Genomic DNA, 26156 nt, shown 5'->3' with positions numbered 1-26156 from the left:
GGATTAATTTTGTTAGCATAGTGTTTTGGACCACATCTTTTCTTGTGTTTTTAGATGGATATGATTCTTTGGATCCCAATGGAAACATTACCATCACATAAGACAGCCTTGCATGGGATTCTAGAACATATGATGTAAGATCAACTATCAACTTTTTGCAGCTTTTACTTTTCTTTTTCCAATTCTTTATCAATTAATTGATTTTTGATTATAAGGATATGGTCATCAGAGCTACTGCAGTAACAAATATTATTAAAGAGAAAATGAAGTTTCAATTGATGTCTCTTAATGACATTTCAGTACAGAAAGAGCAGATCGTCTACCCCAACCTGCTGCCTCTCCATTTCTGCTTTTTATAATGAGGCAATCGTTCCCTGCCCCTTACGCAACTGGAGCTGCCAAGCACAAGCAAATTGTGTAAAGTAATTAATTCTTTCAATCCTGATCGATGATGTTTGCATCAAATTTTTCATGCAAGTTTAATCTGATTGCTTGCTTTCTATCTTGCCGTAAAAGCACAGGTCTGGGGCTAAACCATCCCTCTTGCAGCAGCTACGAGATGAGCAGCAAAGACTGCCACCAGTCTTAAGGTTCTCGGGCCACATGTGTCCCATTCAGGTGCAATGGCATGCAAATCATATCCAGAACTACTCTAACAGGAACTCACCCCACCTTGAAGAGCATAACTTGCATTTTCAGCTTCAACTACAATCCTCTCAATTACTATGGAGATATATCAGTAAGCCAAATCGCTTTCTGATTACTTTTACATTTAGTCTATGCACCCCTATGTAGGAATGTTCTTAATTTCGTATCCTGATCCACTCCAATCAAGAAAAAAGAAGATTCATTTGCATTATTGTGGCATAGTTACAAGAATTGATGAATTGATTGATGTGATTGAATGAGTAGAAATAGCCAGAGATAACTAGGTCAGGCATTTTAACCGGGTTTTTTCTTTCTTTTTCTTTTTTCAAATTTTTTCTCAGATGATACTGGGATATTTTGGGGGATTCAGAATTATAATGACAAGCTGCTGCAATCAGGTAAGAAATGAAGGATGGACTTTCCCAAGAAGGATTTGTTTTAATGGAGATGAATGTGTCATGCCCCAACCAGAACAGTTCCCAATATTTCTGCCCAACAATGGTCAGTCTCATGCCCCATCCTGGCTTTCCATATTTTTCCTCTCATTAATACTACTTGCAATAATGTTCTGGAAGTATATATATTGCTGAATGGTGAGCAAAAACTGCAGTCTGCAAAATGGTTCAGAATGAATTTATCTGATTTGAAATTTATCATTGAAATTAAAATCCAAGAAAAAAAAAGTTGAGACATCCTGGAAGTTCACAGTTGGAGTAAGGTATCTGTCATCATTAATTAGGCCATGATACATGTCAAAAATTTGATGGAACCTTACCTGTGGTTTGAATTGAGTCTTTACAAGCCGCCTTCTGGTCCTTGTTCTTATTCTCATTGTTTTTTATTGTTCACTAAGTGGTGAACTCAACATCTGACAAGGACAATTCCATGAGAAAAGTAAGCGATAGAAGGAAATGGAAAATATGCTGATGATGAAGTGAAAGAAATCCAGTAGCATTATCAATTTGTGACCTGCAACTGCATATTGCAGATTGTCTGGCAATTAGACAAATCGAGTCAGATCATTTTAGGTTGAAGGATATTGGAATTATTTTGGAATTAGATTGTTTTGAGTTCGAGTCATTTCAAGATTGAGTCATCTTGAGTTCGATCATTCCATATTCCTGTTATTTGGATTTATCACTCAAGTTATTCAGGATCGAGATTATTTGAGTTTGAGTCATTTCTAGTGAAATCAATTTAAGTCAAGTTCGGGTTCTAATAGATCTAATGAGATTTCCGGATTCGGATTCAGATTACCAGCTATAAGATTGTCTTAAGACAAAGAAGACTCAAACTATAAATCTGGAGATGAATTCTGTAAATGTCAATTGAATTCTGTTTAAAGTACTTAATCAGCATCAGATCTGCTGAGGCTGAGGCTGGGGCTGATGATTCCTGTTCCTTGGAGACAATGGGATGATGATGGAGTATCATTCATGACCATAAATTGAATCTTCTTCCTTTAAACTTATACAAATATAGCAGAAACCGAAAAAAAAAAAAGAAGAAAAAATCATAGATGGACATGCTAAACATGAAATTTTCAAGGTTGCATTGATATGACAGAATTCTAATCAGTTGCAGAAAGTCTTCAGGAATGAATCACATCATCAACAACGCTCAATTCATGATGCCCTTTACACAGCCTAGGCAAAATCAGAAGAGGCAAATATAAGTCCGAGATACTAGAATTCTATTACAAGATGGAACAAGTTGGTTGGCATGGATCATAAGCCATTTCAGATGTTAAATACGTTGGATAGTGATCATAATAACTTCGAATTTTTTCATCTTTTTTCTCATCTTTCTTCTCCTCTTTCTTTTCCTCTTTCTTCTCTTCAACGCTTAGTATGGTAGAAGTCCGAAGCTTCTTTCTAAGACAGCAAACCAACTTAACTGAATCAACTTCATCTCCAATCACCACCAGTTCATCTTTTTCTTTCCCTTGTATTGCTACCTCATTGACACCTGCTTATGGTAAGCTCACAGTTAACGAACTAGTTGTGTTAAACAAATCAAAGCTACGAGCATAGTTTTCGATATAAAAAGAAAAGTTGGAAGAATTCGATGCCCAACCATGCATCGTAGCAGCTATCTTCAAAGCCATGGTTTGACATTTCTCACTGTGATTAAGCACCTTGATCACTATCTTTTGCTGCATCATTAATCACATAGAAAGCATATCAATTCTAGCAATCTTATATGTTATCTTCTGCTAGAATAAACAGTGAGAAAAAAAAAAAAGGAATGTGTTAAAGATCTAGGGGAAAGATGCTCACCTTCATATCTGATTATCAGTATCTGAGAAACTAAAGCAGCTTAGAATGAAATAAAAAAGGAGGGCAATGTATCTACTTATATATGGGAAAGTAGGGAGGAAAACTCTTATGCTTGACTTGGTTTGGACCAAGTCTTCTCGTGTCTACATTCAACTATGTGCTGAACTTGTGTGGCAATTCAAATCACTCAGTCATCTCCAATCCTGTAATTTATTTTTTTGAAAAGTGAGGTTTATTCTTCCATCACCGCTGATGCCATGACAAGTCACTAATCCTGTAATTGAAACTCTAAATTCCAACACTTGCTTGTTTATCAGTAGTTTTGTCAATGAAGAAGTCTTAGACTCAGACATTTCAATTACAAAGATTGAATTATTTTGACAAGTTGATGCCATACCTTCGTCTGTTTTCCCCTATTAATCAGTTTCAATGGAAAATTACACCAGATCATTTTCACAATAGTTGATATTTTCATGCGTATTAGAAGGGACGACGTCTTACTCCAGCAGGAAGTCACTTTCACTTTGAAATGATTTTGTCCCCCCTATCCTATATATGAAGTTCAAGGTAAATGAGATATCATATAATTACTTGGTAGACGAATGATCTGGTTTCAGATATAAATCATAAGGCCTACAAGAATTTGAAGCTGCAAGGAGCACATCAAATTCTATAGCACCCTAACTGCTTACAGCACCAGACAAAGTCCAGAGTCTAGATGATACTATGTGTTCATTTGAACAAATGTGACAGACATACCTTGTTAGAATAACAAAAACCAGAAGTTCTTTTCAACCCATTTTTTCTATTAAAAAAGAGATGCTAAATATATACATTGGAAAACTCAAACTTTATTTGCAAGATGTAATTAGCACTCAATCTGTTTGCTTAACAGTGGTACTTATCAACAATTATGTTCACAGGAATGGTTACAGTTGTTAATGTTAGAACAATTTTCTGTACAGAAAAGAAAAGAATAATCAGATGGAAATTTGTCTGAACAATTATAGTCAAAAGTACTGACTGATTGTTGAAGGCTATTTTCATGGTAACGTCCCATGGTATGAATTTGACCATTCCTGTTTCTAGCACTTCTTCCTGCTGTCAGGGGCAAGTCCATTTGTTTCTTTCCTGCTTTCTTTAAAGTGGATTAGAATTTTCTGTTCAGAGAATTTCTTAAAATATTTCAAATTCCATTCAAATACAAAGTATATCCACAAAATTTATCACTTACATTAACAGGATATTTCTTGAAACATTTTAATTTCTACACGTTTTTACCGTATGTTAAGGGAGAAGATACTTTATTAATATAAACTGGAAAATTGGTTGTTAAACCCTTCAAAATTTCCAAGTTTGTGAGGCTAATACTGTCATTAGCAATATTTTAAGTTAATCAAAGAGTTGGAACTTGGAAAGAGCCACAACATTTCTTTTTATCTGCTGTATGGCAGTAATTAAAGGGTTACATGGAAAATTGAACCTTGGGTTCACGCAGAGGAAGCTGTGAATCAATATACAAGGCTTGTTGACCACATAGACATATAGTAAGCAGGATTGAGAAGGTAAGGCAAACCTGTTCACTCTGTGCTGATTCACATTCCAGGAAACTGATCTGCAAGAACAGAAGGCTTCCGAAACTTGAAAGTAGTGTATTGTCCAACAGGAAAGCTGTCATCACATCTATCTCCATCTCCCCTCTTGTTTCCATATCCTGGATAATCCCATAGCCAAAATGGTTCTTCCCTGAACAATCCTAACCCAACTTCTTTTGCTAGCTTCTCAATTTTCCACTCACTGAATGGATGAGTAATTTTGCGAGTAATGTGAACTTCTCCTCTATCTGTCAGCGTGTCACTTGCATTCCTCAGGAAGCCCTGGACCAGATTTTGGTGCAGCCTAAAAATGCTTTCTGTTAGTCATCAGAATTTGGTAATTTTGGACCAGGATTGATAGGCTAATTAAGCTTCAGGGCTTAATTTGATTCTACAATTGTCAGATACAATCAGATAATTAACAAGAAACTTAATAAATGTTCTAATAAATAAAGCAATATCTGTGATAACAAGATGTACACCTTTTGAATCTACAGAAGTAGCCACCATGTTGGCAGCAGAGCCAAATGATCTGGCTAAGCATGCAGCAAAGGAGAAATCACCCTCACCCACCAGCAGAATCTCATGCCTGCTACTGTAATGCTTTATCCATTTTTCTCCTTTATCATCTAAATTAGCCATTTCCATTTCATCCTTTTCTACCTGCAAATTTTCTATAATTTCCAACTCATCTGTTTCTGCATATATATATATATAAGAACCATAGCCCTCTTCATTATCCTCTCATTGGATAAATGCATGCAAATCAACCTCTTTGTTTTGCGAGATTCTTGTTTCCAATTAAACTTTTCATTATCCAACATATTGGTTAAGTTATTTGTATTTTGACCATATGTCCATTCAGCTGCATATGAACATGTCAGATTCAAGGTTAATTTCTTTATCCATAGTTAATTAATATAGAATAAATTGCAAAAAAAAAAAAGAAAAAAAAGGGAAAAGAAATCATAGATGTACATGCAAAACATGAAGTTTTCAAGGTTGCATTGATATATATATATAACTAAATTCTAATCAGCTGCAGAAGTCTTTGAAAATTATATCAGTAACAACACTGAATTCACGATGCCCTTTGCACGCCCTGGGCAATATCATAAGATGCAATAGAAGTCTGAGATACTAAAATTTGATAATGTCTATCACATGATGGAACAAGATGGTTGGTATGGATCGTGAGCCACTTCAGATATTAAGTAGTGTGGATAGTGAGCGTAATAATATTCATCTTTTTTCTCATCTTTCTTCTCCTCTTTCTTCTCTTCGACGCTCACTATGGTAGCATTCCGAAGCTTTTTTCTAAGGCTACAAGCCAACTTAACTGAATCAACTTCCTCTCCAATCACCATCAGTTCATCTCTTTCTTTCCCTTTTATTGCCACCTCATTGACACCTGCTCATGGTAGACTCACAGTTAACGAAACAGGGTTTTTGATATAAAAAGAAAAGTTGGAGAAGATTTCGATGCCCAACCGTGTGTCGTAGCAGCTATCTTCAAAGCCTTGGTTCGACTTCTCACAGTGAATATTCACCTTGATCACTATCTTTTGCTGCATCATTAATCACATATAAAGCATATCAATAATTCTAACAATCTTATATGTTATCTTCAGCTAGAATAAACTCTTGAGAAATGTGTTAAGGATAGAGGAGAAAGAAGCTCACCTTCATATCTGATTATCAGTATCTAAAATACTAAAAGCAGCTTAGAATGGAAAAAAAAGATTCTTAATCCCGCCAATTTAAAGGAAACTTGAGAGGAAAATTCTTATGCTTGACTTGGTTTAAACCACGTCTTCTTCTCTTGTCTACATGCAATTACTGAATGTGTTTGACAATTCAAATCACTCAGTCATCTCTAACCCGGTGATTGAAACTCTAGCTTATTTGTCAGTTGTTTTGTGCATGAAGAAGACCTTGACTCAAACAATTTAATTACAGAGATTGGATTGTAATTACAAATTGATGCCACAAATTCCATCTGTCTCCCTCAGTATTTGGTTTCGATGGAAAATTATACCAGATCCCTTTCACAATTGTTTTACTTTTCATGCCATTAGAAGGGACATCGTACTTCAGCAGGAAGTCACTTTCACTTTGAAATGATTTTTGCCCCCTATCCTATGTATGAAATTCAAGGTAAATCGATGAGACTTACTCCGTAGATGAAGGATCTGTAGTTTCAGATATGAACCATGAGGCCTGCAAGATTTTGAACCTTCATGGAGCAAGACAGCATGTTAATATTTTGAGAAACTTAAGAGATTGTTGAGTGCTAAAAAACAAAGAGGAGGAAGATTATTACACGCCGTTTCATTAATAAGAATAACGGATTTTATAGCCTTACAAAAGATAATGTTAAAAATAAACTGATAAAATTAAAAGAAAATAAATAGCACTACTTGGGATTGCCACACCACTAAGTTTGTGTGTTGTTCCTTACATTTGCTTTAACTGCAAAAACCTGGCTAATACGAAAAACCAAATAACCACCAAACAAAAGTAACTAAATAACCACAAAGCACACAGCACTACTTCTCCAAATTGAAAGCTAAGTTTTCACACAAAAGAGTATTGCAAGCAGAGCCTAACTCAAACACAGCACCAGACAAATTCTAGTGTCTAGATGAAGCTATGTGTTCATTTACCATTTCATGTGAACAAATGTGACAGATACCTTGCTAGAATCAAGGAAAACCAGAAGCTCCTTTCAACCCACTTTTTCATTTTTTTTAAAAGAAATGCCAAATACATTGCAAGTACCTGTGCTGATAAGTACTTAATTATCAACAATTAAGTTCACAGGAATGTTACAGTTGTTAATGTTAGAGCTATTTTACCATATCTTTTGACCTTAGATTTACAGTCGGATGGTAATTTGCCTGAACTATTACTGGTACTGGTAAAGTAGAAGGCATGTCAAGAATTTGTACGAAGTTCTGACTCATTGGGAAAGGCTATTTTCATGGTAAGTTGCCATGTTATGAATTTGACCATTCCATTTCTAGGACTTCTTCGTACCGTCAGGGGCAAAGACCCTTTTAAAGTACACATTGGGTTTTTCCTCAATTTAATTTGTTAAATAAAATTTACAGCAGAGGCGAATTTATCACTTGCCTTAACCAAATATTTCATTAAACAGTTAATTCTTTTACTTTTTAACATGTACTAAGGGAGTAGATTATTTATTAATTAATACCCTTCAATATTTCCAAGTTTATCAAAGAGTTGATACCTGGAAAGAGCCACAAATCTGCTGTGTGACAGTAACTAAAGGGTTACAAGGAAAATTGAACCTTTGTTCGCGCAGAGGAACCTGTAAATCAATATGACTTGTCGATCACGGTGTTCAAATTGCTTCTTTGAATTCTTTTATTATTATTATTATTATTACTACTTTTTCACTCAAATGAACACATTACTGTAGTAATGTAGATCCAAATATCACTAGTCAACAATTTTTTGAGTTGGAAAGTAAGTAGGATTGAGAAGTAAAATGTACCTCATCCAATTTCATAATTCAAACAAAACAGTAAAAAATTGGATCGCACCATCGTAAGATATCGCCACATTATCATCAACAAGAAACGTAATTAATCTTTTGAACTGCAAAATCAGTAACATCATAATATGTTCTAATAGACAAGGCAATATCTGTGATAACATGTACACCTTTTGAATCCAGAGAAGTAGCTACCATGTTGGCAGCAGAGCCAAATGATCTGGCTAAGCATGCAGCAAAGGAGAAATCACCCTCACCCACCAGCAGAATTTTATGCCTGCTACTGTAATGCTTTATCCAATTTCCTGCTCCATCATCTGAATTAGCCATTTCCATTATCCTCTCATTGAATAACCGGAATCAAATCAGCCTCTTTGTTCCGCGAGATTCATGTTTCCAATTAAACAGGTTAATTTCTTTATCCATAGTTAATTAATTGACACGTGAATATGAAATTAATTGCGCCAAAATTTTTCTACTTTCACCTGTTCAATTTCCACACCTTGGAACATAAACACACCCTCTCTCTACATCTTCTTCCAATAAATTTCCAAGGCCATAAAGCGACAATCGAGGGAAATCCTGGCTGTGGAAAGTTTAATCCATGCATTTGTCCACCAATATTGACTGCTTCACGTCAACCAAACCCTTTTGCTCACGAACAAGTCATCTCTCTCTCTCCTATTAAACGTTGGTATAACAATTGTATAGATTATAGGTGAACAATAATACACATAAAGCCTGACATTGTACTTTATTACATCGGTTAAATCCCATGAAACCTATTTTCGAGTCTACCGTATATATATATATATATATATTTAACTCTTTATGTAACTTGCTCGGAGATTTTTTAATTAGTTTAAAGAAAGAATACTGAGAAATTAGCAATTAAAGTACATATAATTAGTTCCTGTGTAAGCTAATTAGCTTGAAGTCAATTGTTGTGTTCTCCACTAGGAAGTCAGCCTTCACCGTTGGAAAAGTCTTCTCTCAAGGTCTTATCTTACAATATATTCAATTGATTCTCTCCAGGAAAGTGACTATCTCGTGCATTTAACCTAGTAGGCCTCCTTGGCTTGTCGCAGGGGTCTGTCTGGATTTCACATTCACAAGCGCCAACTAGGTAAAGAATGTTGCAAGAAAAGGATACATCGTTTCGTCTCTTTGCCCTTTGAACAAAGCAGCAGGTATAATCAGAAAGAAGAAATGTCATAGAGTCGGGTCAATTGAAGCTTTCAACTATTCATGCTTGAAACTTCATCCACACACACACACACACACAAAATCACTCAATTTTGATGAAAATTAATTACACAAGAACTATAACACATTTATAAATTTTCGACTAATTTTCCACATCCGACATCTTATTTCGCTATCAAGAAAAATTTATGTTAGTGCAACGAGAAAAATATAACATGTAGTATTCAAGTGATTAATTCATTTGACATATTTTTCATTTTTTACGTTTTAATTTTAGGGTTTAGGGGCCATTACATGAACTAGTCTTTTTCGTGGTGTCAGGGCCAAGACCAAGGGTGCTGTTTTACACCTTTAAATCAAAACTATCTGGAAGTGAGATTTATGAATAATTTTCAAACTAAATGAAAGTTATGTAAATTTGTCAGGTCTTCCTTCGGTCCCACTAGATTGGAAAATCTTCCAAATTGTGGTGGGGAATTGCTAATTTAATTAGACAATGGAGTTGTTTAAGGACAAAGTCACACTTTTTTACTTTTCCTTTTCTATATTTACTTTTCTGATGTATAGGGAAAAGGGGATTGAACCTTGGTGTCCAACAATCTTTCCACTCTCCCTAAATTTTTTATTGATAATTTGATTTATAAAGGGAAAAATAGTTGAACTTTGAAATACCTTTTTGAATGAGATGTAACGACGACCAAAACTTGAGACTAGAAATTAGAAAAAAAATAAGCTTGGATATATGAATTTATCATTGAATTAAAAGCTCAAATATTAAAAAATATATAAAGCTTATAAAAATTTTAATTTCTTGAAAGTTTTGTGATTTTATTTGTATATCACAATCTCAATTCGTCAATTTTTCTTTTATACAATAAGTTTTATCTATGAGAGGTATTAATTTCTTTTTTATCTTAGCATTCTTTTGAGCATAGTAGTTGGAGTTCATTATACCATGACAACTGATTAACTACCAAAACTCGAGATGAGAAATTAAAGAAAGGATAAATCCGGATACATGCATCTATCGTTGAGTTAAATGTTCAAGTATTAAAAGAAAACAATACGAGATTATCTTGTATTTTGCTATAAATAAATCAGAAAAAAAATTTGAGAATCAGGGATTTAAAACCTGTAAACAGTTTAATTTCCTGGAAGCTTTGTGATTTTATTCATGGATCTAAACATTAAAGCCAAGATATCACAATCCCAGGAAACTGCTCAATGCAAACATACATATGAACAGAAATGGAAAGCATATAATTGCATTAAACAGACTTGCAGCAATGGTGATCACAACGCTCTACCACACGAACAGGGGACAAATGCTGGGGTGTCCTTCGTAAATTATCAGTTCATATGGAGGATAAGGATGCCAGGATTGTATCGGAGTTGGTACCTCTTCCTTCTCATCCTTCCCTTTCCCTGTCTCTTCCTTCTGAGCCTTTTCCTTCTCTTCTTCCACGCTCAAAAGGGTAGCAGCCCGAACCTTTTTTCTCAACGAGCGAATTAACTCCACTGAGTCAACCCCATCCCCTTTCACCACGAGCTTATCCTTGTCTGCACCCTCTACTGCAACTGAAACCACACCTGTTGAAGAAAATTTAGTAGAAATTCGATATTTGTCAAAATAAAATGAAGTAGTTTAGGACTTAGGAGATATGATTCCAACCATTTGTTGTTGCAGCAACCTGTAGAGCCTTGACCCTGCATTTGTCACACCCCATGTTTGCACTGATAACTATCTTCTGCTGCACCATTATTATTACAGTAAATGTTAAATTTGAACCAATGATGCTGATAAAGAAATGGTGATATTTATATATAGGAAGAAATTAAGGTACATACCTTCATGATTAACGTATACGCCAATCGAGTCTAACCAAGGCAATCCCTTGGAGAAATTGTTGACAGAAACAAGAGAGATGCTGGTCTAATTTATAGACATTGGAGTGTCCTCATGGGCTGTGGTGGATGCCCTCTCAACCTTGACTTGTGATACACGAGGTGTCAGGTCTATTGCTATTCGGATTGCTATGCATAAACTGAACTATACCATCATTGCTAAGACTGTTTAAACCAGCCATATGTCTTGGTCAATTCCAAATTATACTATAAACAATACTAACTTTTTTCTCATCTCTTGGAAGAATAATATGGAAAAAGAAAATTGCATGTATCTGCATCAAGCACATCCTGTACAACTTACAAGTTCTTCCGAAAAAAATTGAATTAAATCATATGAATAATTAAGGGTTATATAGTATATCAAATATATAGAGCAGATCACCCCAATGAATTAAGAAGAAATCAGGTCACAAGAACCTCGATACATGCATTATGAGTGTACTTGTTCTTGGTCAATCCCACAACTTGTAGCTTAAATAATCAAGCATTAAGCATCATCTTCCAATGGCTTACTCTACCTTTATATTTCTTTTTAGGAAGTAAAATCCATGGCTAAGTCACACTATATCCCAAGAACATTGATGCACCTATATATGATTGTAATAGGGTTTGATTTCAAAGGCTTGGAGTCCAACAATTTCTCCACTCTCCTTAAATTTTTTATTGATAATTTGATTTATAGGGGGGGAAAAGTAATTGAACTTTGAAAGTTCTTTTTGAATGAGAGGTAATTTCCTCAAATGTTCATTCCTTAGGCTCATGTTCCCCACCAGTTTCTCTCTTACCAAAACTCGAGATTGAAAATTGAAATACTAAAAAAATTCAAGTACATGAATTTATCATTGAATCAAAAGCTCAAATATTAAAAAAAAATATGGAACCTATAAACATTTTAATTTCTTCGAAACTTTGTGATTTTATTCATATATCACAATCCCAATTAATTCATCAATTTCTCTTTCATATAATAAGTTTTATTTAAGAAAATTATCAATTTTTTTTTATTTTAACATTCTTTTGAGCATAGTAGTTGGAATTCATTGTACTGCAACAACTGATTGACTATCAAAATTAATTGAGATAAAAAAGTACAAAAAAGGAAATCTAGATACATACATTTATTAGAAAAGAAAATGGTACAAGATTTTTTTTTGTATTTGCTATAGAAAAAGATAAAAAGATGGAAAAAAAATTCGAGAATAAAAGGTTCGAAGCTTGTAAACATTTTAATCTCACAGAAGCTTCGTGAGTTTATTCATGGACCTATATATTAAAACCAAGATGTGAGAATCCGAGGAAAATGCTCAATGCAAACATATTATACTGCTGTAGCTACAGTAGATGTTTTCCAATGACAGCATTTTCCAGGCTGAGATAGCTGCTAAATTTGCTTCAGCACTCAGACCATGACATGTGCCTTGTGGTTAGGACCATCGACAAACCTCTATTTCTGGGCATTTTGATACAAGTAAGAGGAATGGTTGTGCGTGTCATATGACCGAATATAGAGTTTTTCTAATTTCCCATTCTTCTGGTGTTCTGAAGGCAAACAAATATGCAGGAATCAGGATAATCCATCAAGAGAATTCTTGTTGGGAAAAGTTGAATACCATCAGGCTATCTTTGACTTTCTTTGCATATGTCAACTAATTTTTTTGTTCTTCCAATGAAGAAACTAAACTCCCTAATATTCTCTTATTCCCATGGTGAACACATATACACAATTTCATTATCTACATATCCTGCACTGCTCAAGGTCATCAGTCCTATTTATTTCAATTCTAATTTGAGATTTTGGCTGAAAGAAAGTTGTCTAATTTGAGAAATTAATCTGTAGCTTGATCAAATTTTGTGAATGTTTAAACCACTGCAGCAATCTTCGGGGCCTCTGTCCTGCATTTGTCACAGTGCATTGACACCTTGATCACTATCATGCAAGAAAATAGATTTTGTTCCAAGAGCATAGATGTTGATCATCAACCATAAGAATGGAAATCCAAAGATGGAAAAACCCCCACTATTTATATTGCTTGTTGTCTGCCTTGGAATATACGCAACATTATACTTGCATGTTCATAAATAATTGACTTTTGGGATACTTTATCAACTAGTTGACTAATTGTAAAACCTGCCATTTTCTGATTTAAATATTCCTTGCTCCTCACATTTTGCTTAGAATTATTAATTTCCATTGACCAATGGCTTCCATGGCTCCCAATGGTCTGCTCTCCGAGAGGACAATTCCAAGTTCTGATATGGCTGGAAATGGCTTAGCCTTCTTGCTGAAATATGATTAATTAACTCTTTATCACGAAACACTTTTATTTTTAGTAATCTGTTGATTAAAGAAATTGTCTCTCTCAATGTGATTCATCGTATTTTCCATGACGGATGGAGGAAGAAAATTGTCGAAATTATTGGCAAATCTTGAAGTATGTAGCATCTACCCTATTGCTTCTGCAAGCTAAGCCCCATGAATTCTTCCATGATGAACCAGAGCCAACCGAACATAGCAAAGGGGCAGAGACTCACTCAGGGAACAAGCTGTTGGGCCATGCCAAATTGTCAACTATGAACTCTTGGTATATTATAATTTATTTGTCAAGTTCTTCCCGTAACTAATTCTTGTATTATTTTTTTGTACTTACTATTATATCTCATGCTTTCATTTTGGTGGTCAGATTCCTCGAATTCCTCATTTGTTATAGGAACTTAAACGGTATTAATTAATTCATATGAGATAGCTACCTCAATAGAAGTTGAAGCAAAGTGTTTTAAATAAAATTTCTCAATTTTTTTTATTTTCAAAATTAATTCATGATCGATTATTGAAAGAACGTCTCTTATTGTTATTGACATCGAAGGAGACCTACAACACCATCATCAACATAAGAAAAAATAATCTTAAATTTATCTTAATCGCAACTTATTGAAAATATAAAATTTCAAAAGTAAAATTATGTGTATATATATTAATTTTTCCAAACTAATATAATCATTGTGTAAAATGTAAATCCATGTACGCAATGGGAATGTAAGCACCAATCGAACTGCTGTGTATACAAGGAATGAATTAACAATATAAATTCTTGAATAAGTATATTTTATTCTAAACATCACAAGCATGACTTTTATAAAGTCATGGATGTAGGTGAGATTGGAAAAATGTCTATGAAAATTAACTTAAATTAAGACCCAACTTGTGTAAATTAAGCATTCATTTGTGCCCAAGAACTTGAGGTCTTTTAACTACTGAATTGACTAAGCTGCCAGCCATCCAATTTGTTAGGTAAAGCTTGATTATAAGCAAATATACTTGTCCCATGATTCATGTAAGCCAATCACAAAGCAAACTGAGTAATAAAATATGAACATGAATCATGTGGCTAGCAGGAGCTAGAGCAACGACTAATGTCATATAATATACATATTTGATTATGAGTTTACTTGTTCTTGGTCAATCCCACAACTTGTAGTTTAAATAATCAAGCATTAAGCATCATCTTCCGATGGCTTACTCTACCTTTATATTTCTTTTTTGCAAGTAAGTATAATTCCACGAATATTGATACGCATATATATGATTGTATCCGAAGGAGAGTCTACGAAACAGAAACAGCTACTACATCTAAAGAAGGCAGCAGACGCATGAATTATCTAATCCTGATACAAGAAGATAGTGACAGTAAAATTCTGTTTACTAAAATTAATTATAATGGCTAGTTTGTTACATATTTGGTGGAACAGTACTAAAATTTCTGGTAAAATATTAATAACATCCTTATCAAACATGGGGAAGCAGTAAAAGAGAGAAAAAAAAAAAAGATGAAAGTGCTAGCTTGAGCCTACCACTTGTTCTTAGGATTCCTAGGGATAATTTCAGTTTGAACTATTCTTTCACATGACATCAGTATAAATTTAGAGTAACTAGGCAGCGAATATAAATTAAGTCTTGATTACTGCACTTTTAAATTTTAATCCATAAATAAGATATAAAGTAAGTATTTACATACATCATTCCTTAATTAATTTTGAGTAAGAGTACTTAGCCAATCTTATGTAAGTTTGTATGTGATATGTTTTAATATAGAGATTAATTACAACTTAATTGTCACATTATCGCGTATAAGTAACTTGATCATTGATAATTCAATATGATTAACATTGATGGATGGAATTAATTTTGTTGTTATTGAATGAAGAAATATGAGTGGATAACTATACACTAACTACCAGACTTGGTCTAATTGATCATCATCTCATCACCAGACAGGGACTTAGAGTTCGAGAAGAAGAAGGAAAAGTAGCAGAAAGAACAACAATGAGGTAAATACAAGGTGCCATGGTACTTCACCCTTTAAGATTTGCAGATATATAACAAAGACCAAACTCAGCTCAAATCGTGTTCGAAGATGGAGAAAGCTGGAACTAGTTTTCAACAAAAGAGAATGAAATTTTTATCAGATGAATGACTGTCACATGATGGAACAGATGGTTGGGTTTGGGTCATAAACCACTCCATAGTGTAAGGTACAATAATTTGGACATTGACAACAACTAAATGAACTGCATTGGTAGATTTCTGGTTTTTTATGCTTATCTCCATCTTTTCCTTTGTCCTCTCCCACACTGGTTATGGCTGCATACCCAAGCTTTTTCCCGAGTAAACAGGTCAGTTTTGCTGAATCAATTCCTTCTCCAGTCACCACAACCTGATCTTTGTCTTTCCCTCCTATGGCCACCGAGCTCACACCTGTCAGAGAAAGCAAGAATCAGATGAACATTCAAGGAATTGTTTGTGTTTTTTTTTTTTTTTAAAGTTTGTTCAAACGATGCAATACATACCATTTGCAACTGCAGCAATCTTCATGGCCTTGGTTCTGCATTTGTCACAGTGCATTTGCACCTTGATAACTATCTTTTGCTGCAAACACAATCAAGGTGCGTTAGTTTCAACGACAAATCCCTAAGAAGAACCCCAGATCATGATGTAAAAGAAACAAGGCTTACCTTCATGGTTTAGTCTATGTAGCTAGTACACAAAAGACTGCCTTCTGTCAAACAATGAATGTAGGTTTATGGAGTGAAAAGTAGTACCAGTATCGACTTATATAGGGAAGGGCCTTCCTGTCTGTTTGAGGAGATACATAGTTGCCACGCTTAAAATAACTAATGATTGGCTGAACTTAAGCTTACCTTAAACTACCTAGTTGATATAAATTTTAGTCAAAGCCAAAACCGCGGCTTCTGCAGACCTGGTCAGCTCCAATCTAGTTTCTCAAAACCGCTGCCATTAGCTAATATTTTATTGTTAGGCTGTAGTTTTTTTTTTTTTTTGAAATATGTTGTTGATTTCAAAGCAGAGTGTACCGAAGGTTCACCTCTGTGAAAAGTACAAACATGATTAAGGTTCACCTGTATGAGGATAACAGACCTTAAACATGATTAGCTAATATTTTATTGTTAAGCTGTAGTTGATTGACCCTTTACAGTAACAGCCTCATTCTACTTCCAATTTCCGCTGTGTTTATTACTTTATTACATGTAGTACTGCATGTTGATGAATGATAGTTGAGTTTGATCATTGAATTATTGTTGAGTTGAGATAGCGGCTCAATGAGATTGGTGTTTGCTTAAACTCCAAATCGAGGTTCTAAGTCGAAGTTTCTAATCAGTTTCTCTCAACTATAAAAGAGAAAAAAAGAAGTTCATGTTGGTATATGCATGACAGTGTTTAAGTTTTTAAGTATGACATTTTATCAGTAAAAACTTCCACTTCAGACTATGGTTCTCAATGAACAAATGGTGTACATGGGGCTGGAATATAAAATGGAGTCGTGCAAAAAATAGTAGCTTGGTCAAAGACAGACAGATAGTTGAAGACATTCTCCATATTTGAAAGGAGGCTCCTCCTCCTTGAAGCTGTAAAGAGGGGTTGTAGGTAGAAATTAACCGCATAAAATGCAATCAAGGCTGTTGATGTGAAGGGTTTTCCTCGGTTTGGGTTTGGGGTATATGCAAGGCACAAAAATTCTTTGCATGTCAAAATACATCAGATAAGAAGAAGGTAATCCTGTTAGGCTTATTAATCATTATGAGTAGGACTGCAGGGCATTTAATTCAACTGCATGGGAACACTCGGTCATCCATTCATCATCATATAACTTGGAATTACAGCAAGCTGCTTATAGTTTTGGTTTGACAACGTATTGAATTTTGATGAGTCTTGGTAAAAATCACATGAAAGACGAAGGACAGTGCAGCAGAATACTGAAAAGTTTAAGAACTTGGCAAAACAGTAGAATACAGAACGAGGATGCAGAACTTTTCTCGCGTCTTCACTTTCCCATGCAGCATGATGAACCCCCACGCGGAGACATGCTAACAGCCGTGCGGGCAAAACGCAGAACGAAGAGCCCCCAACAAGGCTTGACAAGGTGAGAACTAAGCCCAGGTTGTCAGGGGGCTTCTGAATATGAGCCCAGAACTGAACCTAGAAATGGACCAAATGAATTTGAGCCTGATAAGTTGAGAAGCCAACTAGATCCGCCACACCCCCACCCCCCGGGGCCAGTTGTCAATGAGCCTGCAGTAAGGCTATTTGCTTGGAGCCAGTGAACTCAACAAGCCATAGGCTTAGCCAAAATGAGTCCACTTCTCCGTATCCGCGGTAGCCTACTATCGGCAGGCCTTTAATACCAAATCCACAGCCAACTGATGCAACCAACCCCATTGGCCAGCCCGATACTTAAGTATGTTGGCCGGATTGGTCTATTTGAAGGCTGCTTAATCCCCTTTTTGGGTACACATGGCTGCTTAACAACTGTGTTGAACTGTCTTACCAGAATCATATATATTTTTTTTGAAGATTGATCATTGAGAACTTTCATTCCATTTGGGAATACCCAGAATATACACTAATCAAGAGCCATAGAAAGGTTAGCTCTGTTCCCCTAATCAGCCTCCTGGTTACAAAAAATCCAGTGGCCATAAGCAACCCACAAAAATCCACAATGGCGTGTGGATTGGGTGGATGATGATTAATCAGAGACATGAGATTTGTGGAATATCTTCAGCAACATTGACGCTCTCATGCATGGTGCATGGTAGACATCATTTGATATTAGTGTACTGTGGAGTCCATATTTTCAGCATGGTAGTGGCCCTCATTCGATATTCGCGTACTGCCTATGTTTTGTCTATCTGCTTCTGTTGAGTTTTGGTATGAAAATGAACCAGAAGAGCAGAAAAGTTTAGACGATATTGAATTGCAGAAAGAAAAGAACAGATAGATGAGCTTAACTGGACTTCAGTGAGGAAGAAAGAAGCTTGATACAATGAAATTCAACTTGAAAATACAAGAAAAACTAAAGCTTAATTCTTACAGAAACATCACTTAAACTCTGCCTTACACTACCTACCTACAAGCAGAAGGCAGAAATTAAGTCTTTGCATGCTTTGACACTATCAATACAACTTGCACATTGATAAAACAACACATGACACAAAAAGACATGACAATGTGGATGAAGTCATAATCTTCTCTGCTTATCTCAGCGTCAACAGCTTCCTCACCAACTTTATTTTGAAATGCTTTTATTCTTGATTCATTCACCTACCAAGAGAAAAAGCAATTACAGGTTAAGGTAAGAGAGTCATGCAATGTATTGGCTGCATAGTTCTACAAGTAGAAACCTGGAAGCAGTCACTGCCTGTGAAGTGTGAAAATTGCCAAGCATATATATGTTTAAAATTAGAGAAAAGGGCACTAACAAGAACACAGTTAAAAGCTAGGAATGCTTACCATGGAGAAAAATGATCCCTAATACAGGCAGAATCAGGAAAGATTCTGGAAGGACCATAGTCCGTTTCTCTCAAGCCTGTAAGAGTGGATAATCTTAATGTGATCAACCATCAAACGGTCTTCGCAATCCTTCTTAAGCCTGTTAAGGAAGCTCTCGTTCATATCAAACAGAAGCAGCTCTTCAAGGTGAGTAAGCTCGGAGATACCTAATGGAAGTATCTCTAACTTCTCACACTTGCATAGTGTTAGCTTTTCGAGTTTAGGCATTGCGTTTGTCTGTACTACCACCATGTTTAGGCTAGCAAATTGTTCAAGATGCAAAATTTTTAGCTTCTGGAACGAATTAGCCATGAACTCCAAGGATTCCCCCATGTAGGAATCAACCATCTGAAGCTCCAGAAGGTTTGGCAAAGCTTGAAGCGCCCAGAGTGGGTTGTTGTCGGTGTTCAGTTTTGACCACTTCAGATAAATCCTGACTAGGCTGTCAAGAGAGGATGAGGAAATCCACCCTGGTAACTTCTCCAGGCGTCCTTTTAAGTATAGACGTTGAAGAAAGCGAGGGTGATTACCCATATGATCCAGATATAGGTACTCTTCGGGACCAGTTGAGCTTACATCAAGAGTCAAAAGATTTCCCATCTTCTTGATGGAATCACACAGTTTCGGTCCATCTTTTTCCTTGAGATCAAGAAGCCCCAGCTTCCTCAGACATGTTAAAGCTTCCAACTCTTCTATTACTTTACTGTTTGCCCTTAAAAGCGACAATTTCTGAAGCTTACACAAAGTCCCAATTCCTGCAGGAACCTTCATTCCTTGTACAGACTCAAAGGTTACATAATTCTTTACATTGTAACGATAAACTAGCAGATGGCGCAAAAACTGGAGAGAAAATATCTCCGATGGCAACTCAGTCACATAAGTCTGTTTGAGGTTTAAGGTTTCAAGGTATGCTAGCTTCTTTATAGACTTAGGAATTGTCTCTATTTTTGTTTCCCTCAAAGACAGGTAGCTTAGAAGGGTGAGCTTAACAATTTCTTTAGGAAAAGTTTCCAATGGTGCACCCTCTAAATCTAAGATCTTCAACAATTTAAACCGATGAAGTAATTTCCCAATCTTGGAGCTTAAGGAATCATGCCATTGAAACATGAACAAAGCTCGAACGCAACCCAAAACCAAATCTTTGTTCTGAGGCCAACCATACTGAATAGAGAGGCGTCGAACTTGAACTTCCTCATGTTGAACTTCCTCATCACTTGACCCTGTGCTTGATTTAGCAAGGATTTTGACAAAATTTTCCTCCGTGGATTTCTCAATGAGGAATTCTCGAACCAGATTGAGCACTCGACAAGTGCTCACACGTCCAGCAAAATCCCTTGAGCTTACATGAATCAAATTCCTTCCTATAAGCTCATTGAGGTAATCTTCTGCAACCATCTCCTTAGTTTTGCCTCTTTTTGCCTTGATAAATCCTTCAGCTATCCACAAGCGAATCAGCCTTCCACGCTTTATTGAATAATCCTCCGGAAAGATACTAAAATACATAAAACAACTCTTTAGATTGCTTTTGCCTGACAGATCTTTGTAACTTGGCAGCAATACTTTTCCAAAATTTGAAAGATCTGAACCAGGTCCAATTTCTGACCCAAGGCTATTGAGAAATTTCTGGAATTCATCACTTTTTTTTTCCCTGGTTGATAGAAGGCTACCGACTGCCACAATTGCAAATGGTAAACCTTCACATTTTTTCAGAATACTTAGAGAATACTCCAGCAGCTCCTCCGGACACTTTCCATCTCTGCCGAAAGCCTTCTTACAGAATAGGTTCCAAGCGTCTGGCCGTGATAGAGCTTCTAATTTGAGAACATGACGCTCTGACGACTGTACACAAGAAGAGGCCACATTAGAGATTCTTGTGGTGACGATTATTCTACTGCGTTTGTCACCAAAGGGCAGTTCATTCACAATGCTTACCCAATCCTCTTTACTCCACAAATCATCTAAAACGAGGAGATACCTTCTCTGCTCTAAATGGCGCTTCAGTTTTTCTTGAACAGTCATCCCATGAGGAAAGAGCTTCTCCTCCCACCCCCCACAAAACTGCCCCAATATTCCCCTTAAAACTTCATCAGTTTTGAAGGAAGGAGACAAATCAATCCAAGCATGACAGTCATATCGACTAAGAACACTTTTATCATCATAGACACTCCTCACGAGAGTGGATTTTCCTGAGCCAGCAGTCCCAGCCACTGAAAGTGTCATGCGCCTTGCTTCTCCTTCTTGTAACATCTGGATAAGTGTTGCTTTCTGCTCCTCAAAGCCTACAATTTCATCTTCTTCTGGAATCTGATAGGTTGCACGATCCTCCAACCTTGAACTGGAGCTGGAGCCTTCATCTGGATAAAGGCGAGGATCAAAGCCCTTAAGGTTGTCCTTCTTTCTCCTGATATCATGAATTTTCCGGGACAACTCATGGAGAGCAAGGCGGCAAGTAGGATAATGAGCAGCATCATGAACCACCTGTGAGAGTTTATTCCTACTGAATCGATGTCGCACATGAAGCCGGAACTCATCAAGAACATCCTCGATATCATAGGCTATGTCTCGTAATTGCTTTGCTCGATCTATCTGTAGTGCACTGCCGCCTTTACCATCCATATCTTTCAAGTAGGCCTGTATAGTCCTCAGCCAGTTTCGGACGTCACGAATATCATCCTGGACGCTCTTCTTAAGGTTCACTTCTTTATCAAGGAAGCTTGATACATTCTCGATCAGAGAGATTGCTGCTGCAATGGCTGCATCTACCATATTTTGGTTCGTTCTTTATTTTCCCTGCTTGAGGAAGAACTTTCAGACTTTAATAATACAGTTCTCTGTGACTGGGTGGCTGATGTTCTGCTCTTGAATTGATAATCTTTGTGCTACTTGATTATTTGTTAAAGCTTTTGTGGGTCTCTAAGGCTAGGAAGGGTCGGGTTCTATTTTGTTCTGCTGTCATGATTTGATGTGTTTTGTATAGGTAGGATTGTGCATGTATCAGTCATGGGAGGTGTATAGTTGTCTGATTTTTGGATAGCAGGTTTTTGTGGGTAGCTATAAGTATGATTTGGTGAATATACCTGCTTTTTGTGCCCAGGTATAGCTCACAAATCACTGGTTCTTTACTGATATTTTTTTTTAAGGGGATTTTTTCATCCTCCTTTGCAATGAAACTCCAATATTTCAAAAAATAATAATAATACAGTTCTCTCCTCCTTTGCAGTAATCCCATCATTTTTTTGAGCTTCTCTTCTTCTATTGACTTGGAATTGTTCAAAGTCTTTCAATACAGTTCAAGCAATGATCGTTACTTGAGGTGCATTGATGACTAAAACGATGGAAGAGAGCCAAATGCAAGGGGTGGCCAACTGCTTCTTCCACGTTTTCCGTGTCAAACGGTGTGACTCCTGAATTAGACCATTAATATCTCCAATATTCACAATAAAGAAAAATGAAAGGAACAAGTTTGAATGAAATGGTTGTACGGCCAGGGAGGACTGCCAATATAATCTAAGTAAAAAATTAGAATATTCATTTTGTTTGTTTCAAGGTCATACGCATAGCTCTCGATGTGTTACTTTTGGATATGATACAAGAAGATACGAGATTAAACAAGTGTTTAACACTCTGTCTGATTGTATCTGACACGTTTAAGATAAAAAAACATGAATCGCTAATTTACATAACTCTGTAAAAGATAAAAGAAGACCATGTCCAATATCAGTTAAATGCAAAATTTCCAGGCTGCTTCATGGAAAATATATAAACACTTGCGTATTAGGAAGATATCTCCTGAATAAATTCCAAGGCAAGTACCTATATAGTCAATTGGTTTGTTTCCAGGTCATATTCAAAACTCTGTCAAAGAGAAAACAAAGGCCATAACAGTGCAAAATTCTTCCAAGCTGCTTAAGCAAGTTGCAATAGAATACACCATGCTAAGACAATGATCTATCTCCAATAGAAGGCAAAGCCAGGTCAGGAACGAAGAAAATGTCCATGCCAGAAATTATGTAAAGTCATCCATTAACTGCAGTCTGCAGGTTAGCAAGTAAGATTCCTGGTATAACAATATGCTGGTAATAGCTGTCCACAGGTGACACAATTGGACAAAACAAAAAAACTCATAGTAATCGAAGTTCTACATTTGCCGTCTCTCAGAAGTTATAAGGAAGTAATTAGTTTGTAGAAAGATCATTGCTCATAATCTGATAAACTTCCATTACATTCTATCAGTTCCATAAACACAAGATAACTACTTTTTCAGAAAGTTTAAGCATTTCCAACTCTACACAGGCCAGAGCATCAGTAAGTTGTATAATCAGAACATCAATAAAATGGCAGAGCAATCCACAAAATATGTTATCTCATTAAACATAAAACCTGAAAAGTATAGTCTCAACCAAGTTTAGCAAGAAAATTATGTAAAAGAGGGTACATATGTCAAAACTAGAAGTGAAATGAATATATGATTACTAACGGAATGTTGATTTTTAAGTGAATCAATTTAATTGCTCTTTTTGTTCATATTAATTTGGCCATAGGGTGGCCATGGAAAGGAAACAAAGAAGAAAAAATTAATCTAATTACTCATGGCTTTTGAGTCAAATTAGGCAAACTCTTGTATAAACCAATCCTCATACCAAATTTATAGAAGAAATTCCAACTTTTTACATGTTACTTTTACCACAATTCTAACATTAAATCCTTTACAGGCAGCAAATGTAGGCGTCTTCAATGTAAAACAACAAAGCATGAACTCCGCCCAATATCCTTTAAATCCTATCTTCAGAAATATTTCAAGGTCCAGATGTAAGTCTTGGCCTTGGAAGTGAAGGCAGCCAGGGTCCCAAAGAAGCCTATCAGTATCAACTTTGTGTAATTGTAGCTTATATCCAATTCATCAAAAACCAAAAAAGAAGATGACCCAATCTCTTCTTTTCCTCTATAAATATATATATGCCACGGCTTTCATGGTGATGCAGCTGGTAATAGGCCAAATATGTAAGTTTTGCTAGGATGGCTGTTGAAATTCCTGTCACCACCAAAGCCATATTTGGTGCGATAGCCTGGATAGTCAGTGAAATTGAATGGCACCTCTTGTATAGGCCTGAGACCAGCAGCGGAGGCTAGACCTCGTAAATTCCAACCAAGAAAGAAACCATTGGATTTGTGTGTCACATGGATTTGGCCATGTTCATCTATCATCTCCTTTGCATTCTCAAAGAACAACCTTATCAGTAACTGATGGCGGCTGCAAAGAAAAGGAGCAATTACTGCATGGAATGAGAAAGTTCTTCAAGCTTTGTGAGAAAATTCGAGTGCACATTACCGTTTCTGAGATTCACCAGGTTCGTCAGTGCAAAATCCAGCATGTGGAAAGTTGTAAATGACCCTATCAAATTTAATACACCTAAGGGCATAATGGTTTGCCATTTCAGTTGCATCCACACCATGCAGAACTGTGCATCCTCTGATTCTCAATTCATGGATATTGGACATTGCCTTCTTATAGTTTCTGAACAAAAATCCTGCAAGATGTAATTATCCTGTAAAACAATTCCCAGTTTGTTTGCTGTCTGAAATTAGAGCAGACAAAGAGTGCATGCAGTTTCTTAGTTCATACCTCTAGAGTCAAGAGAAGTAGCCACCATGTTTCTTGCGGAACCAAACGCTATAGCCAGACAAGCAGAGAATGAGAAATCCCCTTCACCCACCAACAACATCATGTGAGAACTGCAATAATGCCTAACCCATCTTTCTGGGACTCCATTTTCTGTTTCTTCCCAACTGTCCGCACCCAAGACATATGCAGAAGCAGAACCCTGCCTGTTCGGATCTTCCACAATATCAATGCATGTACTAGTCACATTTTTATGACATTTAAAGGTAGAGTTTAGTGTGTCATTTAAAGGATCAAACAACTCTGGTGTAGAAATGAAAAGGCTGCAGTGCTCATCTGAGTCGTCTCTTTCCTCTTCTGGACGAAACCAACATTTTTTGATGGAGAGAATTGGGCCCAATAAACGGTTCCGAATGAAGGAGAGAATTTGACCCATTGAACCTCTTCTGCTCCTTCTTCACAGGGCATTCCAGATTGCAGAGAGCCAAGGGGAACTCTTCCTGGTCAAGAGCAATGTAGCTTTCCTAGTGAGTTAATACACGTCTAATCGAATTTCAAAGCGTTTGACAGGACTGTTGGGTTCTTTTCTCTGGAAAACTGGAGATATGATGTTACTGCCATTTCTCGAGAACCTATCTAAAAAGCTGATTACTTCCGCTGTATGTTGGATTACATGCATTTATGTATGCATGATGCATGCATGCATACATACATTTATGTATATCATCAGCTTAGCTCACTATAATCAATTAATGAAGTCTGTGGCTAAATGCTAATAGTCACCTTCCTTATGATTTTAATGAATCTGCCTCTCTAACCCAACATTTTTCCAGGCATGTGGACTTGTGAGAGGTGATAAGTTCCTGATCATAGCAGTTTCACATCACAATTTAACTAAGACACCTAGGCTATTGTGTGACCATATATCCAGCAATCAGAGAAGTTTATACAAGATTGAAATTGATCAACCAAGAACAGAAAAGGCATAATCCTGATAACAGGAAACTAAATTTAAGATGATAGAGAAAGAGTAATGATGGATGCTAACAACCCAACATAGCCATGCATCAGACTAGCAGAGATGAGTAAAAGGAAAAGCAAATTAATTACCTTTTATTACTAGGGAGATGTAATGCTTTTGGAATTGGAGTAGCAGACTACACGGAGAGAGAGATGAGAATGTTAGATGATTACTGGGAAAGCAGGAGAGGTGAATGCATTCATTAGTTGAAGAAGCAAAGCAAGAGAGCATAGAAAAGTGGGGAATAAGTCTTTATGGTCAATAAACCGAAGCAGAGAGGAAAGAATTTTTTTCAACTAGGCCAAGTTATTCCAATTGTTGGGTAGGTTGGTAAAATATCAATATTCTTTTCATTTTGTTTGAGCATGATATACTGTTTAAACCATAGGACAGAATTATGTAATTATATTTCCTGTGATGCTGCCCAAGAATATTCTTAAACATTGGCCCAATAATTTTGAGGGTCATGACGTAGAAGTTTACAATCGTAAAGTACGTTTTGATATCATTTATTAT

The 26156-nt window shown here is 36.2% G+C and overlaps 3 protein-coding genes, 1 long non-coding RNA gene and 2 pseudogenes across 6 annotated transcripts; 1 reads left to right on the top strand and 5 right to left on the bottom strand.

Moving 5' to 3' along the window:
- The first annotated feature begins 5 nt into the window (after positions 1-5).
- On the top strand, positions 6-1757 carry LOC110419818 (uncharacterized). Its single transcript, XR_002445490.2, has 4 exons — positions 6-134; positions 301-422; positions 522-739; positions 990-1757. It is a non-coding gene; the product is annotated as an uncharacterized LOC110419818 (long non-coding RNA).
- A 168-nt stretch (positions 1758-1925) lies between these two features.
- On the bottom strand, positions 1926-2954 carry LOC110419817 (heavy metal-associated isoprenylated plant protein 47-like). Of its 2 annotated transcripts, XM_021432935.2 has the most exons (3): positions 2928-2954; positions 2725-2803; positions 1926-2616 (listed from the first exon to the last, which is right to left on the bottom strand). In XM_021432935.2, the coding sequence occupies exons 1-3, from the start codon at positions 2931-2933 to the stop codon at positions 2345-2347; spliced, it is 357 nt and encodes a 118-aa protein (XP_021288610.1). In that variant the 5' UTR covers positions 2934-2954; the 3' UTR covers positions 1926-2344. The 2 variants fall into 2 exon arrangements, with proteins under 2 accessions (XP_021288610.1, XP_021288609.1); XM_021432934.2 differs by lacking the exon at positions 2928-2954 and having other exon boundaries at positions 2725-2872.
- A 1568-nt stretch (positions 2955-4522) lies between these two features.
- On the bottom strand, positions 4523-5170 carry LOC110418925 (uncharacterized protein At4g26485 pseudogene; annotated as a pseudogene).
- Positions 5171-7958: 2788 nt separating this feature from the next.
- Positions 7959-16172, bottom strand: LOC110418924 (uncharacterized; annotated as a pseudogene).
- Positions 16173-18464: 2292 nt separating this feature from the next.
- On the bottom strand, positions 18465-22120 carry LOC110419374 (disease resistance protein RPM1-like). 2 transcript variants are annotated; one of them, XM_021432387.2, is made up of 3 exons: positions 20932-22120; positions 18961-20838; positions 18465-18771 (listed from the first exon to the last, which is right to left on the bottom strand). In XM_021432387.2, exons 1-2 carry the CDS (start codon positions 21763-21765, stop codon positions 18994-18996), a joined length of 2679 nt encoding a protein of 892 aa, XP_021288062.1. In that variant the 5' UTR covers positions 21766-22120; the 3' UTR covers positions 18465-18771; positions 18961-18993. The 2 variants fall into 2 exon arrangements, with proteins under 2 accessions (XP_021288062.1, XP_021288060.1); XM_021432385.2 differs by having other exon boundaries at positions 18961-22120.
- A 1500-nt stretch (positions 22121-23620) lies between these two features.
- On the bottom strand, positions 23621-25928 carry LOC110419727 (uncharacterized protein At4g26485). The gene is made up of 4 exons (XM_021432819.1): positions 25730-25928; positions 24623-25119; positions 24329-24527; positions 23621-24250 (listed from the first exon to the last, which is right to left on the bottom strand). The coding sequence occupies exons 2-4, from the start codon at positions 25053-25055 to the stop codon at positions 23968-23970; spliced, it is 915 nt and encodes a 304-aa protein (XP_021288494.1). The 5' UTR covers positions 25056-25119; positions 25730-25928; the 3' UTR covers positions 23621-23967.
- Between the last annotated feature and the right edge of the window lie 228 nt (positions 25929-26156).

The sequence above is a fragment of the Theobroma umbraticum genome, unplaced genomic scaffold (assembly GCF_002168275.2).
Source record: "Theobroma umbraticum cultivar Fairchild unplaced genomic scaffold, ASM216827v3 scaffold_67.0, whole genome shotgun sequence".
NCBI classification, from domain to species: domain Eukaryota; kingdom Viridiplantae; phylum Streptophyta; class Magnoliopsida; order Malvales; family Malvaceae; genus Theobroma; species Theobroma umbraticum.
The sequence above is the reverse complement of the archived record's forward strand: the minus strand, read 5'-3'. Positions and strand labels throughout refer to the sequence as shown.

Coding starts and splice junctions, on each gene's coding strand:
- LOC110419817 (XM_021432934.2), bottom strand. CDS start 2,812: ATGATGCAGCAAAAGATAGTGATCAAGGTGCTTAATCACAGTGAGAAA. Junction 2,617..2,724: donor GATAGCTGCTACGATGCATG/GTTGGGCATCGA, acceptor TACCATAAGCAG/GTGTCAATGAGGTAGCAATA.
- LOC110419727 (XM_021432819.1), bottom strand. CDS start 25,055: ATGGGTCAAATTCTCTCCTTCATTCGGAACCGTTTATTGGGCCCAATT. Junction 24,528..24,622: donor TACTTCTCTTGACTCTAGAG/GTATGAACTAAG, acceptor TACATCTTGCAG/GATTTTTGTTCAGAAACTAT. Junction 24,251..24,328: donor CCTGGTGAATCTCAGAAACG/GTAATGTGCACT, acceptor TTTTCTTTGCAG/CCGCCATCAGTTACTGATAA.
- LOC110419374 (XM_021432385.2), bottom strand. CDS start 21,765: ATGGTAGATGCAGCCATTGCAGCAGCAATCTCTCTGATCGAGAATGTA.